The 15661-nt window shown below is 44.1% G+C and overlaps 1 protein-coding gene across 1 annotated transcript in view; it reads left to right on the top strand.

Moving 5' to 3' along the window:
* The first annotated feature begins 423 nt into the window (after window positions 1-423).
* LOC126992891 (uncharacterized) overlaps window positions 424-15661 on the top strand; it is a 30405-nt gene continuing 15167 nt past the window's right edge. The window contains 15 exon segments of the mRNA XM_050851722.1: window positions 424-435; window positions 1134-1177; window positions 2636-2741; window positions 3681-3780; window positions 4238-4315; window positions 4318-4385; window positions 4773-4928; window positions 5423-5531; window positions 6985-7065; window positions 9499-9701; window positions 12036-12128; window positions 12564-12705; window positions 13266-13375; window positions 14857-14937; window positions 15270-15391. Of these exon segments, the coding sequence (XP_050707679.1) occupies window positions 424-435; window positions 1134-1177; window positions 2636-2741; window positions 3681-3780; window positions 4238-4315; window positions 4318-4385; window positions 4773-4928; window positions 5423-5531; window positions 6985-7065; window positions 9499-9701; window positions 12036-12128; window positions 12564-12705; window positions 13266-13375; window positions 14857-14937; window positions 15270-15391 (1505 nt within the window).

Genomic DNA, 15661 nt, shown 5'->3' with positions numbered 1-15661 from the left:
CTACTACTACTTCTACTACTACAGAAACGTAAGCTATAAAATATCACCTCCTCTTCCTACTACTTCTACTACTAGGCTACTACTACATAAACGTAAGCTATGAAAGATCACCTCCTCCTCCTCCTCCTCCTCCTACTACTACTACTACTACTTCTACTACAACTACTACTACCACTACTACAACAACTACTACTACTACTACTACTACTACAGTAACAATACCACCTCCACCCCAACCTAACCATAAATTCCTTTCTATTCCAGCAAGATGGCCGTGCGGGGGGTCGTAGGAGCAGTGGTGGTGGTGGTGGCACTGGTCATGGCCCTGTGTCTTCCGAGTGGCAGGAGGACGTTATGTATCCTGGGCGGGTATGAGCTGAAGAAAGTGCCAGACTACAACTCGGTGCTCGGTGGAGCTACACAATGATCCTGGAAGTATCGAGGTGACCGACGAGTGCCAACCAAAGGGCCTCAGTGCCAGAAACATCATCATCATCATCAGCTTTTTCTTTACTTTTCTTTCTTGTTTTCTTGTTTTCACTCTCGTTATTTTCCCGTTCTTGTTTTTGTCCTTGTGAGTGAGTGAGTGCCAATGTTGGATTCGTTCTTCATGAGCATATTCTTCACTCCCCTTTTTCTTTGTTTCTTATTACCGTTTTTCTCCTACTCCTCCTCAACCACCACCACACACCATCATCACCACAAAACCACACCACCACTACCTGTTCTTCCTACCATCACCACCACCATCATCACCACCACACACCATCATCACCACAAAACCACACCACCACTACCTGTTCTTCCTACCATCACCACCACCATCATCACCACCACTATCTATTTATTTCCGTCATCACCACTAAAACCTACTCCTCCAACCACCACCACCACCATCATCACCACCACCCAGTCATCAACGCCTCCAATCATTACCACCACTTCATACTATACTTTTTCCATCATCACCACTACACCACCACTTCATCACCACCTCCTCACCACCACCAGAAAACCACAGTGTACGTGACTGAGGTGCACGAGCGACACATCTACCATGACGTATTTTCGGACGTGGTGGGCGTGATGCTGGAGGTGAACGGGTCTTCGGTGGTCAATACTACCCTGAGAAGAACGTGTTCGTGGAGGAATACAACGAAGAGTGTCATGAGGTGGCGTATGGTGGTGGTGGTGGTGGTGGGTGGAGTTACTGGTGTTTATGGTGTGTGTGTGTGTGTGTGGGGGGGGGGGGGGTAATGACAGTCAGATGTATAGGAGAGCAGGGAGGTGAAGTGAGTGTCTGCGAGGGAAAAAACAGCTCACTATGATGCGAAGAATACTCGGCGTGCTCATCATGACGCTAATAATAATAATGAATAATAATGTCCAAGTAAAAACATCCTCGGTGCTCGCTTTGTCCACCACGGGAGCCGCGGAGTAATGTAAATGCGGCTCGCTGTATCCGTAGAGTTTCCGCGTCACTACCCAGGTAACGCCCGGTCCATTACACGCTGTCTGTCTTGTAGGGAATGAACTCTTGCTGACAACCCTTCATCTGATCAGTCTGGCGGCGGTGAATGTGTTAGGATGTTCCCCGAGACTTAAGGTCATATTCTTAAACATTTCGGCGCCCAAACACACACATTTGACAAGGCTTTCGTAGGAGTTGTGGGCTTTTCCAGGGGTACTTTTATGGCCCTGATGGTAGTTTGGCAAGGCGTCTATAACATGAACGTAAAAAAATAGCCATGAGAACGTATTTAGCCTCATCTTTTGGCCTATAGGAGTCGAAAGCACAAACACACACATTTGACAGGGCTTTCGTAGGAGTTGTGGGCCTTTCCAGGGGTACTTTTATGTCCCTAATGGTAGTTTGACAAGGCTTTCGTAGTTGTGGGCTTTTCCATGGGTACTTTTATGGCCCTGGTGGTAGTTTGAGAAGGCTTTCGTAGTTGTGGGCTTTTCCATGGGTGTTTTTATGACTCTGGTGGTAGTTTGGCAAGGCGTCTGTACCATGAACGTGAAAAAATGTCAAGGGAACGTATATAGCCTTTTCTTTTGCCTGTGGAAGTGGTTGATGTGAGGAGTGGAAGCGTCCAAGAATGCCGACTTGAGGTTGTTGAGCTGGGAGTGGCGTGACTGTGTGTTGATCTCTGGGTGTTGCTGTTTGGTTTGAGTTGACATTTATAGTATTCATGTAATTTCTCCCTCCCTCCTCCCTTCCTCACTATCTACCTACCTTCACCTTCCTTGCCTCCTTCCTACCTCTACTTTCCCTCCCTCCTTCCATCTCTCCCTACGTCTTCTTGCCTTCCTCCCTTCTTTTGTCCACTTCCCTCCCTTCCATCTTCCCTTCCTCCCTACCTACCTACCTACCTTCACCTTCCTTTCTCTCTACCTCTACTTTCCCTCCCTCCTTCCTTCTCTCCCTATGTCTTCTTGCCTTCCTCCCTTCTTTTGTCCACTTCCCTCCCTTCCTCCTTCCCTTCCTCCCTCTCTCTTCCTTTCTTCCCCTCTCCCTTCCTTCCTTCCTCCCTCTCCCCTACCTCTACCTCCCTCTCTCCCTCTTTACCAACCTAACATTCCACCTTCTCACTCCCCTTCCTAACCCCCATCTTACCACCCTTCCCCCCAGTGAGCCCCCGACCTTCCCCTGGGGCTGGTGGGACACGGACCCGAAACACGGGTCAAACTCCTTCGGGCCCTCGAGTATCCTGCGCCTGGCATCCAACATTACCACGGTGAGTGTAGGATATCAATGGTAGGATCTGAGGAGGATATGGATAAGTTAGAGGTGTGGAGCTTTTCAAGAAAGGATTTGGGTCTAAGGATGTTGGTAGGATATGAAGGACATTAAGGTACGATACTGTTAGGATTTAAATAGGATATCGTTTGCTACATATGAATACGGACGGGATATGGTTAGGATGAGTAAGAACATAATAACATAAGAACGTAAGGAGTCTGCAAGAAGCTCCTGTAAGTCTACCCCCACCTTACCTCACTATCCATGAATTTATCCAACCTCTTCTTGAATGTATCTACGGTACAGGCACACACAACATGACTGCCAAGCCTGTTCCACTCATCCATCACTTTAGTGGTGAGCCAATTCTTTCCTATATCTTTGTTGAATCTGAATTTATCTAACTTAAAACCATTGCTACGTGTCCTACCTGGATATGTTACAACCAAAACCCTATTGACATCCCCTTTATTAAAACCCTTCATCCATTAATAGACTTCGATCAGGTCTACTCGCAACCTTTGCCTTTCTAGAGAGTAGGATTAAAGTAGGGCGCAAGGAGAGGGATAGGGTACAAATAGGATACAGAAGGGATACGGGCAGCAGCTTGCAGGATATGTAGAAGATGAAGGTAGGATGCTTATGCTTCGGGCAGGATATTGTTTGCTGGGTGTGAATATAAACTGAAAATGAATATGAAGATTTAAAGGACATGTTTCTTCTCGTCCTTCCCCTTCGTCCTCTTTTTTATTCTATTCCTCTTTCTCGTCCTTCCACTCTTCCTCCAATATCTCTTCTTATTTGTATCGTCCTCCTCCTCCTCCTCCTCCTCCTCCTCCTCCTCCTCTATCATATTATTTTCCTCACCTTCCTCCTCTTTATACTTGCAATCTCCTCCTTCTCCTCCTCTTCCTCCTCCTTCCCCCGCCCCCAGGAGTTAGTGGGGGAGGCAACACTGGACGAAGGCATCATGGTTACCCACTACAAGGGCTGCTCGGAGGATGGCAGTGTGGAACTCAACTTCTACTATTCCCGTGAGTCTGAATGTTAGAGAGAGAGAGAGAGAGAGAGAGAGAGAGAATGTTAGTTATGGTACCATGATGGTGGTTGTTGTTGTTACTACTACTACTACTACTACTACTACTACTACTACTACTACTACCACCACCACCTCCAACACCCCTAACATCACCACCACTACTATCACTCAAACTTCACATCCTCCCTCTCTTTCACCACCATCACCACCACCACCACCACTATCACCAACACCACCCCGAAGAACAACATCAACAACATCACCATCCCCAAAACCATCAGTAACATCACTCAAACTCTTCTTCCTTCCACTCCATCACCACTCCCATTCCTCCACCACCACCACAAACATCAACAACACCAACAACACAAACACCTCCAACACCAGTAATATCACTCAAACTCCATCTCCTTCCCTTCCTTCATAACCACCACCACCACCACCACCTCCAGGCCCTCCGTGGGATATGCCCGAGGAGAATTACTTCATCACCGAGGATAGCCTGCCAGTCAGGATGGAGGTGGCATGCGACGGGTTCAAGCACTGGACTTACAAATTGTCGATTTCACTCCTTTCGTCAGGACCCACAGCCTTCTGGAGGTGAGGAGGGGGGGGGAGGAAGAGGAAGGATGAAAGAGGATGAAGGTGGGAGAGAGGAAGAGGAAGGATGTGAAGGGTGAAGAGGTAGGAGACAAAGGAAGGAGGGAGAGGGAGGAGGAGAGGAACGAGGAGGAAGGAAATGAGGGAGAGGGAGGGAGGGGGAAAGGGGCGTAGGAAAAGGGGTGTTGGGGAGAGGAGAGAGGTGAGGAGGGAGACTGACCCGACTGACCCCTCTTTGACCTTTAGAACTGGCTGATGTGAGAAGCGAGAGTGTCTTATAATACCAACCCTAGTAGGAGTGTACAGTTGTATGGTGTAGGTTCGTTAGTTGTTCTGCTGTTGTTTATTCATTCTATGCCCTTTCTACCCCCTCTCCATGCCCCCCAGCCTCCCCGCGGCATGGCGTGTGAGGCCATCACGGGCATAGTGGACATCGGGCCTGTGCCAATCATCCCCAAGCACTTCAGTTTGGCCGAGGAGGTGCTGTTGAACTCTCTCATCGATGGCGTGGACTTCGGCTACCAGTACTTGGAGAGTGTGCAGGTGGGTGGGGGGGGAGGGTGTCTCGTTAGCCGTGCGTGTGTGAGGTTGTTTGTTTGTGTTTGAGGGGGGGGGGGGGGGTTGGGGGGGGAGTGTGTGTGTGTGTGTGTGTGTGTGTGTGTGTGTGTATTTACCTACCTAGTTTTATTTACCTAGTTGTGACATACGGGAAGAGAGCTACCCTCGCGCTGGCCCGTCTCCATATCCTCTCATATCCAACTTTTCCTTAAAATCATGAATGTTTCTTGCACAAACCACCTCCTCCTCCAGTCCATTCCACAGCTCAATGCTTCTGTTTGGGAAGCTACAGTATTAGTAGTAGTAGTAGTAGTAGTAGCAGCAGCAGCAGCAGCAGCAGCAGCAGCAGTAGTAGCAGTAGTAGTAATAATAGCGTCAAGACAATACGTCTTAAAAAAAATAGTCTTAATGTAGGGATATAAACGTCACTAACAATATCTCCCTCCCTCCCTCTGTCCACCCCTCCCCCCCTCCGATAGATGACCTACGCCGGGGAGATCTCGCTGGTGAGTGTCCTCGCGACCCTTCCCTACGACAACTGGGCCCACACCGCCTTCGCCGTCAAGGTCATACACGACTTCAACACCGGTAAGGCCGCTGCTCTATTTGCTGCCCTCTGATTGTGTGTATTTGGTTGCCCTTTGATTGTGTTGTAAAGATAAAGAAAACAAGAGAAGCAAACAACATAACAAAGGCAAGGACGATATCTTGGGTTGGCCTTTGATAGTCTTTGGTTGCCCTTCGATTGTGTGTATTTGGTTGCCCTTTGATTGTGTGGTAAAGATAAAGAAAACAAGAGAAGCAAACAACATAACAAAGGCAAGGGCGATATCTTGGGTTGACCTTTGATAGTCTTTGGTTGCCCTTTGATTGTGTGGTACAGAATACAGATAAACAAGCAAATAAAATAACATGCGAGGACGATATCTTGTGTTACCCTTTGATTGTGTTTTGGTCGCCCTTTGATTGCGCGATACAAAATCAGCGAGCAAACAACACAGAATACTGATAAAGGTGAATGGCCTGATTAAAAGCCATCACAGCACCAGGTGGAAAGGTTACATTATGAAGATTTACCATAGTACTAACTGACTAACACTAAGATCAGGGAGGTGGAAGACGTTGGGAAAGGCCGTTGTCGTGGAGTGGAGTAGTGATGATGATGATGGTGATAATTATGATAAAGAAAAAAAATAAAGACACCGACATATAGTGAGACAGGAACTTTTGCTTTGATTATTAACATTGATTCATCGTAAGAAATCGAGGACATCGAATGAAAAAGATAGATAGATAGGTAGACAGAGATAGGGATAGACAGATAAGAGATAAGGAGATAAATAAATAAAGTACTTACTCTTCATGGGGACGTATCTGCTCAGTTCCTCCTGAAACGAAAGAAAGAAAACCTTGTTAGACCGCTCGAAAAGACAGAAAACGGGACAGTGATTGGATAACGTATGTCAGACCTGATCATTTTAGTGTACAGGATGCAAGCACTTCTGAAAGGCGACAGAGAGAAAATGGAAAGAAGAAAAAGATTAAATAAGATGTTCAAATATAAGTTCAGACACAAAACCGTGACAACCGTGACGTACAGAACTGAGTGCCTTTCTTCTTTTTTTTTTTTTATAAAAGACAACATTGGAGCATAATTTACGTCTCCAACAGAATAATGAAAAAAATTAGACAAACAAACAGGTCGATAAAATGTGTACAGGTAATAATAACAAAATAATAATGAATAATAAAAAAATAGACAAAGTGGTAACTAATAAAAAAAAGTGTACAACTAAAATACATAACAAAAAAAAAAGGAAATAATATACAGTGAAATAGATCAACAATTAATTTAACTTCACTAACGAACTTTAATAAAACGATTGTCATTAACTTTTGATAATACACAATCTTGAACTAATCTCTCTCTCTCTCTCTCTCTCTCTCTCTCTCTCTCTCTCTCTCTCTCTCTCTCTCTCTCTCTCTCTCTCTCTCTCTCTCTCTCTCTCTCTCTCTCTCTCTCTCTCTCTCTCTCTCACAGGCGTCCAGTACATGATCTTCAAAGAATTCGGAAACTGCTCGAGAGACTTCATACCTGAATTCGCCTTTGACACACACTTCGGTAAGTAAGAGAGTTAGTAAGTAGGGAGGTAAGTAAACTGGTAAGAAGGTAAGTAGTAAGGTAAGTAGGTAATTGTTTTAGGGTATATAAGTAAGTGTTCAAGGGTAAGTAGGTTGTAGGTAGGTTCGTAGGAAAGTAGTATGTTAGTAAAATGGTAAGTATGAAAGCAAGTAATAGGCAAGCAGGTATGTAAGTAGATAAGTAAGTAGATAAGTTAGTAGGAAGTAGGTAGGTATGTCAGTATGTAAGTAGGGAAGTGAGTAAGTAGGCAAGTAAATGTTCAAGGGTAAGTAGGTATGTGAGTAGGTAGGTAAGTAGGCATTTAGTAAGTAGATGAGTAAGTAGTTAAGTTAATGGGTAAAGAGACACACCATTCCAATCACTATCACCAAACAGTCAACTACCACCATCACCACCACCATCACCACCAGTACCCCAATCACCACTACCACCATCACCACCACCATCACCACCACTACCACCATCACCACCACCATCACTACCACTACCACCTCACCATCAATAAATAAATCACCACTACCACCATTGACATCACACTTACCATCATTATCATCACCAATAACACCACTACCACCATCACCACCACCGTCAAGAACAACAACAACAATAATTAGAAAAGAAAAACGTTGACATAATCGGATTAGCAAACTCTCTCTCTCTCTCTCTCTCTCTCTCTCTCTAAGCTTTTTTTTGTACTACTTTATCTCCTTTTTCCCTTCCCTCTCTTCCTTCTCCCTCTTTTGTTTCATTTTTATTCTCTTTTATTCAATTTCCTTTATATTCCTCTTTCTCTTTGTCTGTCACCTTTGCGCGTTATTCCTTTGTTTATTCTTATTTATCTTTTATCTATTTATTTATTCTTTTATTTATGTTCTTTGTGTATTTATTTAATCTACTTGTTCTTTGTTCTGTTTCCTTTTATCTCTATTTTTCTTTTTTTATTTGTTTACTTCGTTTATTCTTTATTTCCCATCTTTGAATCTTTCCTCTCTATTTCTTTTTTCTTCCTTCCTTCCTTCCCTTTCCATGTTCCTTCATTCTTTCCTTCTTACCTTCGTTTCTTATTTCTTCCTCTCTGTATTCTTTCTTTCTTTTTCTTTCCTTCGTTTCTTCTTCAATTTTTCCTTTATATTTTCTTTTTCTTCCTTCCTTTCTTCCTTTTCCATGTTCTGTCTTTCTTTCCTTCTTTCTTTTTTCCTTTTTCTTCACTCTTTTCAACTTTTCCATTCTCTATTCTTTCTTTCTTTCCTTCCTTCATTTCCATCTTCTTCGCTTTTCTTTCTTCCTTCACCATCGCCATCACTCACTCATTTTTTTTTTAAACTTTTCATTCCGCTAAGAAGAAAAAAAATCTATAAAAAAAACGACAGATAAATAACAACGATTGAATTACTTTACTTAACCTCTTTATTTTTTTTCATTATTAATCTCTTTCCTCGTCTTTCCATTCGTTCTATTGGCGGGTCTTATTTTATTCTCTATTCTTTCCTTCGTTACTTATAATTTTCCTCATTTTCCCATTCCTTCTATTGGTAGGTTTCCGTGTATGGCATCTTACTAGGCCTATATCCATATCTGTTTTTTTCCCTTTACTTCATTTTTCATCTTTCATCTCTCCATTCCTTCTATTGCCAGGTTTTTATTTTTATTTTGGGGCAACAACTTACTCTGTTTTCTCTTTTCCTTCTTTATTTATCATTTTCCTCATCTTCTATTCTTCCCAACAGTAGCTTTTCATTATTATCTTTCATCCTTCATCCCTCTCCACCTCCTCTAATCGCTTCTCCAGGCTGTTGCTAGCGTCTGTTCTTATGGGTTTTGTCACAACTTCACTAACCTTAAACTAGTCTATTTTCTGTCTATTTTCTATTTTCGTGATTCTTCTTCTTCTTTACTCCTTTGTCTTCTTATTGTCTTTGCGTTTTCCTGGTTTTTTTCACTTTTATGTCCGTGATTTTCTTCTTCTTCTTCTTTACTCCTTTGTCTTCTTATTGTCTTTGCGTTTTCCTGGTTTTCTACACTTTTTTGTCCGTGATTTTCTTCTTCTTCTTCTTTACTCCTTTGTCTTCTTATTGTCTTTGCGTTTCCCTGGTTTTCTACACTTCTATGTCCGTGATTTTCTTCTTCTTCTTCTTTACTCCTTTGTCTTCTTATTGTCTTTGCGTTTTCCTGGTTTTCCACACTTCTATGTCCGTGATTTTCTTCTTCTTTATTCCTTTGTCTTACTGTTTTTGCGTTTCCCTGGTTTTCTACACTTCTATGTCCGTGATTTTCTTCTTCTTCTTTATTCCTTTGTCTTCATACTGTCTTTGCGTTTTCCTGGTTTTCTACACTTCTATGTCCGTGATTTTCTTCTTCTTCTTCTTTATTCCTTTGTCTTCTTACTGTTTTTGCGTTTCCCGGGCGGTCTAGGCGGGTTCCTGGGCGCGGGCGACACCTTGCTCGCGCCCAACGAAATGTTCCACCTGGACGACAAGTTTGCCTTCGTGGGGGAGCGCATTAGCCGGGACATCATAGGCGACCTGTGGACCTCGACGCGCAATGATATCCCGGACATCAGCACGGGCGGCATGCAGAACTACGAGAAGGCGGTGCTTGAGTACTACTTCTTGAAGGTGGGTGGGGCCAAATACGCCAGTTTGTTTAAACCTCGCATTAGTCACATTCACGAGACTTTAATGCCTCTAAATATCACTAGGTAGCACTTTCGAGTAGCGGGCTTTTTTTTTGTTGTTGTTTCCTCTTTTTTTGTGCCCTTGTGCTGTCTCCTTTGCTGTAAAAAAAAAAGTCCCTTAAACCTCACCTTCTCTCTATATATTTTCCTCCCAAATTCACTAACTTTACACATACGCCAGATAGTTTAAACGTCGTATTAGTCACATTCACGAGACTTTAATGGCCCTAAACATCACTCGGTAGCACTAAAAGTCCCTTAAACCTCACCTTCTCTCTATATATATTCCCCCCAAATTCACTAACTTTACCCATACGCCAGATAGTTTAAACGTCGTATTAGTCACATTCACGAGACTTTAATGGCCCTAAACATCACTCGGTAGCACTAAAAGTCCCTTAAACCTCACCTTCTCTATATATATTCCCCCAAAATTCACTAACTTTACCCATACGCCAGATAGTTTAAACGTCGTATTAGTCACATTCACGAGACTTTAACCTGATAGCTGCAGGGATCATGCTTCTTAAAGGCCCCTCTAAGTGAGAAAAATGAGAAAAAATCATCACTCACGCAAACCATTTCATAATATATATCAACGCATTTGTGATCAGTTTATGCATCATATATTTTGAGGGGTTTATATCATGGCAAAAATGTGGCCCGTCGCTGGTACACGGTAAAGCCACAAATTTGACCGTCGCTGCTACCGGGTTAATGCCTCTAAATATCACTCGGTACCGCTAAAAGTCCCTTAAACCTCACCTTCTCCTTATATATTCCTCCCTAATTCACTAACTTTACCCATACGCCAGATAGTTTAAACGTCGTATTAGTCACATTCACGACACTTTAATGCCTCGAAATATCACTCAGCAGCAGCAAATGTCCCTTAAACCCCACCTTCTTCTCTTTTCTTCTCAGTATCGCAGAATTTAACACTGACCTCACCTTCTATCTATGATTCTATGTTCATGATTTTTCTTCTTCTTCTTCTTCTTCTTCTTTACTTTTTATTGTCTGTTTTTCCTGGTTTTCTACGGTTTTATGTTTGTATTTTTTTTTTCATCTCTATCCTTTTTTACTGTCGTTTCTTTGTTTTTTTCTGATTTTCTGCACTTCTACGACCGTGATTGTCTTCTTGTTAACTTCCTTACTTTTTTATTGTTTTTGCTTTTCATGGTTTTCTGCACTTCTACGTTCGTGATGGTCTTCTTGTTTACTTCCTTACTTTTTTATTGTTTTTGCTTTTCATGGTTTTCTACCCTTCTATGTCTGTGATTGTCTTCTTCTTTACTTCCTTACTTTTTTATTGTTTTTGCTTTTCATGGTTTTCTGCACTTCTACGTTCGTGATTGTCTTCTTGTTTACTTCCTTACTTTTTTATTGTTTTTGCTTTTCCTGGTTTTCTTTCCTTTTAGTTCGTGTTTTTTCTTCTTCTTTACTCCTTTGTCTTCTTACTGTTTTTGCGTTTCCCGGATTTTCTTCACTTCTATGTTCGTGATTTTCTTCTTCTTCTTTACTCCTTTGTCTTCTTACTGTTTTTGCGTTTCCCGGGTTTTCTACTCTTCTATGTCCGTGATTTTCTTCTTCTTCTTCTTTATTCCTTTGTCTTCTTAATGTCTTTGCGTTTCCAGGATTTTCTTCACTTCTATGTTCGTGATTTTTCTTCCTCTTCTTTATTCCTTTGTCTTCTTACTGTTTTTGCGTTTCCCGGATTTTCTTCACTTCTATGTTCGTGATTTTCTTCTTCTTCTTCTTTACTCCTTTATCTTCTTATTGTCTTTGCGTTTTCTTGGTTTTCTTCATTTCTATGTTTGTGATTTTTCTTCTTCTTGACTTATTTCCCTTTTCATTGTCTCCTCTTCGCTTTTTCCCTTCCTTCTACACTTCTATAGTCATGATTTTTCTTCTACTTTTATTATTTTAGCTCCGGGAATCATGCAACTCCGAAGAATCCTGGTTAAGGGAGTCTAATGATGCCTAATGTGCAGTGACCGATGACTTAATTACTTTTTTGTGTGTCTAGGTGTGTTAATAATAGTTAAGGTATGTGACTTTTGCAGTTTGAAAGGAATAATAGTAACAGAAATAGATCCCATTTTCCTACAGTAGTGGAAAAAATTAATATCGATAGAAGACGAGGTATTTTTTTAATTTTATTTATTTATTTATTTATTTATTTATTTATTCATTCATTCATTCATGCATTCATTCATTCATTTTTTTTTGTGTGTGTGTGTTTGTGTGTTCACGTGACCTTATCCTCCCCCAGGACCCGGAGAGGTTGCCATCGGGGGGGATGACCTTTACTGACCTTCCCTTCCGCGGTGACCTCTTCATCTACAACAAGTCCAACCCGAAGGAGGTGAGCACAGCTGTTTATTATTGTCCATTCTTCCCCCTTCTTCCCTTTCTCTCTTTTCTTCCTTCTTGCTTCCCATCTCTTCTTTCAGTTTTCCTTGCCTCACATGATCTTAGGTTCACAGGAGCTGCCTTGTACAGCCCTACCGGCCTCTTGTAGACTCCTACGTTCTTATGTTCTTATGTTCTTCATCTCTCCTTCCCTCCCTCTCCCTCCCTTCCCCTCCTTCTCTCCCTCTCTCCCTCCTTTCCTTCCCCCTCCCTCTCCTTCTCCTCCTTTTCCCTCTCCCTCTCCCTCACCCTCTCCTCCTTCTCCCTCCTCCTCTTCTTCTCCCTCTTCCTCTCATTCTCCCTCTTCCTTTTCCTCTTCTTCTCCCTCTCCCCATCCCTCTCCTTCTCTCCCTCCCTCCCCCTTAACCTCCCTCCCCCTCCCCACCAGGTCGTTGGCACCGTCACCACCAACTTCTTCGACTTCCGCGAGGTGAACCTCTTCTCGCCGGAGGAGTTCTCGGTGGAGGAGTGTTTCGAGCGCTACGACGATGACTGGTCCTACATGGACATATTCTTTCCGGCGAAAAAGAGTGAGGCGTTAGATATCTTTTTTGGTCTCCAGTAGTAGTGGTAGGAGTAATAACAGGAGTAATTGTGGTTGTAGTAGTTGTTTGATCGTATCGTTATTTGTAGGAGGAGGAGTGTAATGTGTGGGTGGAGACGGCGGGTGAGTGAAGGAACGCGTCCCCCGTTAGTTAGTTAGTCAGTTAGTAGTAGTAGTAGTAGTAGTTGTAGTAGTAGTAGTAGTAAAATAGAAGAGTGCCATTTTTTCCTGTACCTGTTTTCTCTACATGCTGCCAAAATGTTTCCCCTAATACATTCGGACGATAAGACGCCCCACGACCAAGCAGAAAATCAAGACCTTTCTTTTCTTCCTAGTTGGGTGGGGTCACTACACAACACCCTCACCTCAATAAGAGATGCCCCACGAGGAAGCATGGCACTGGTTCTTCACTTCTTTCCTTCATTGTTGGGGTCACTACACCGTCCTCACCTCCATACAAGATGACCCACGACTAAGCATGATTTGGGTCTTTTCTTCTTTCTTTCCTTTCCACTACACACCGCCCTCAGCCTCGCCCTCTTGCAGATAACCAGCTGACGGCGGCGGCGGAGGAGCAGACCCGCTTCAAGCACGAGGTGATGCTTAAGATGATAAAGATCGGCAGACTCTCGCCCGTCAGGATAGCCTCCATAGACGTGAGTAGAATGATGACGACGACGATGATGATGATGAAGATGAAGATGGGGGGTGGGGAACATGAGGAGGAGGACTATAGGAAAAGAAGGAGGAGGTGTAAAGGAGAAAAGTAATATCAATATGGAGGCGGAGGATTGGGAAAGGATAAAGAAGTAAAGAAGTATAGGAAAATATAACAGAAGGAGGGAAGCATAGGAAAAGATGGAAGAATGAAGAGGATAGGAAGAGGAGGACTATAGGATAAGAATATAAGGAGAAGGAGTAAAGGAGAAAAATAACAATAACATGGAGGCGAAGGATTGGGAAAGATAAAGAAGTATAGGAAAATATAACAGAAGGAGGGGAGCATAGGAAAATATGGGAGAATGAAGAGGCTAGGAAGAGGAGGACTATAGACCAAAAATATAAGGAGGAAGAGGATAGAAAGGGAGGGAGGGAGGAAGAGTGAAGGAAGGAGAGGGAGAGAAAGAGGATATGTAAGTGACTGAGGAAAAGAAGAAAATGGAGGTTTAGGAGGAAGAAAAAGAGAGACAATGTAGCTATTTTTCATTACTTTCATATATTTGTTAACTTATTTCTCCTCTTCCTCCTCCTCCTCCTCCTCCTCCTCCTCTTCTTTCTGTTTCTCCTCTTCCTCTAACAAATATACTCCTCCACATACCTATTCTCCTATCCCTACATCCTTCATCCTCACCACCTTTCTCCCCAACCCCCCTCCCCTCCTCCTACTCCTCCTCCTCTTCTTTCTGCTTCTCCTCTTCCTCTAACAAATATACTCTTCCACATACCTATTCTCCTATCCCTACATCCTTCATCCTCCATTCCTCACCTCCTTTCTCCCCAACCCCCCTCCCCTCCTCCTACTCCTCCTCCTCCTCTCCTCCTTTCTGCTTCTCCTCGTCCTCTAACAAATAGACTCTTCCACAGACCTATTCTCCTATCCCTACATCCTTCATCCTCCATTCCTCACCTCCTTTCTCCCCAACCCCCCTCCCCTCCTCCTACTCCTCCTCCTCTTCCTCCTTTTCTTTCTGCTTCTCCTCTTCCTCTAACAAATATACTCCTCCACATACCTATTCTCCTATCCCTACATCCTTCATCCTTCATTCCTCACCTCCTTTCTCCCCAACCCCCCTCCCCTCCTCCTACTCCTCCTCCTCTTCCACCTCTTCTTTCTGCTTCTCCACATCCTCTAACAAATATACTCCTCCACATACCTATTCTCCTATCCCTACATCCTTCATCCTTCATTCCTCACCACCTTTCTCTCCAACCCCCTCCCTCCTCCTACTCCTCCTCCTCTTCCTCCTCTTCTTTCTGCTCCTCCCCTTCCTCTAACAAATATACTCCTCCATCTACTTATTCTCCTATCCCCACATCCTTCATCCTTCATTCCTCACCTCCTTTCTCCCCAACCCCCCTCCCTCCTCCACCCCCTTACCCCTCCTCTTCCACCTTTCTCCACGTCTCTCCCCATCAGGTCAGTACCGGCACGAGCGGGGTCATTCCCAACACAACCAACGCCGATATGGTCATCGCCACTGTCAAGCTGCTAGAGAGAGCCCTAATCTCTCTCTCTCTCTCTCTCTCTCTCTCTCTCTCTCTACTCTCTCTCTCTCTCTCTCTCTCTCTCTCTCTCTCTCTCTCTCTCTCTCTCTCTCTCTCTCTCTCTCTCTCTCTCTCTCTCTCTCTCTCCACCCCCCCACAACACATCCTCCCCTCCACCCCTTGCACGCCTTCCCATCACCTCCCCTCCACCTAACCCCCCACACCCACACATTCAGAATTCCCACCCCTTCTCTCATTCCACATCACCCCCACATACCCCCCCTCCCCCACTCCCTCCAACCCCATCTCCCGCCACCAGCCTAACCTCCCCCTTCTCCCCCCCCGTCCAGGCAACCCCCCGACGAGACAGACCCCGTGCCCGGCGTGAACCAGAAGGTGTTCAACAACCTGCTGAGAATCGAAGACTGCGCCTCCATCTGCTCCCTCGACACACCCCTCAACTGCAAGTACGTGGGGGGGTGGGGGAGGAAGAGGAGGAGGAGGAGGAGGAGGAGGAAGAGGAGGAGGAGGAGGAGATGGAGGAGGAGGAGGAGGAGGGAGAGAGAGGTTCTGGAGGTTAGTGAATGAGATAAGGTAAGGTAAGGTAAGGTAAGGTAAGGTAAGGTAAGGTAAGGTATAAGGTAAGGTTTATGGGAAGGAGGAGAAGAGAGAGAGAGAGCGAGAGAGAGAGAGAGAGAGAGAGAGAGAGAGAGAGAGAGAGAGAGAGAGAGAGAGAC

Source organism: Eriocheir sinensis, unplaced genomic scaffold, assembly GCF_024679095.1.
Source record: "Eriocheir sinensis breed Jianghai 21 unplaced genomic scaffold, ASM2467909v1 Scaffold514, whole genome shotgun sequence".
Lineage (NCBI taxonomy): Eukaryota > Metazoa > Arthropoda > Malacostraca > Decapoda > Varunidae > Eriocheir > Eriocheir sinensis.
Note: the sequence above shows the minus strand (reverse complement) of the source record. Positions and strands in the feature narration are given on the sequence as shown.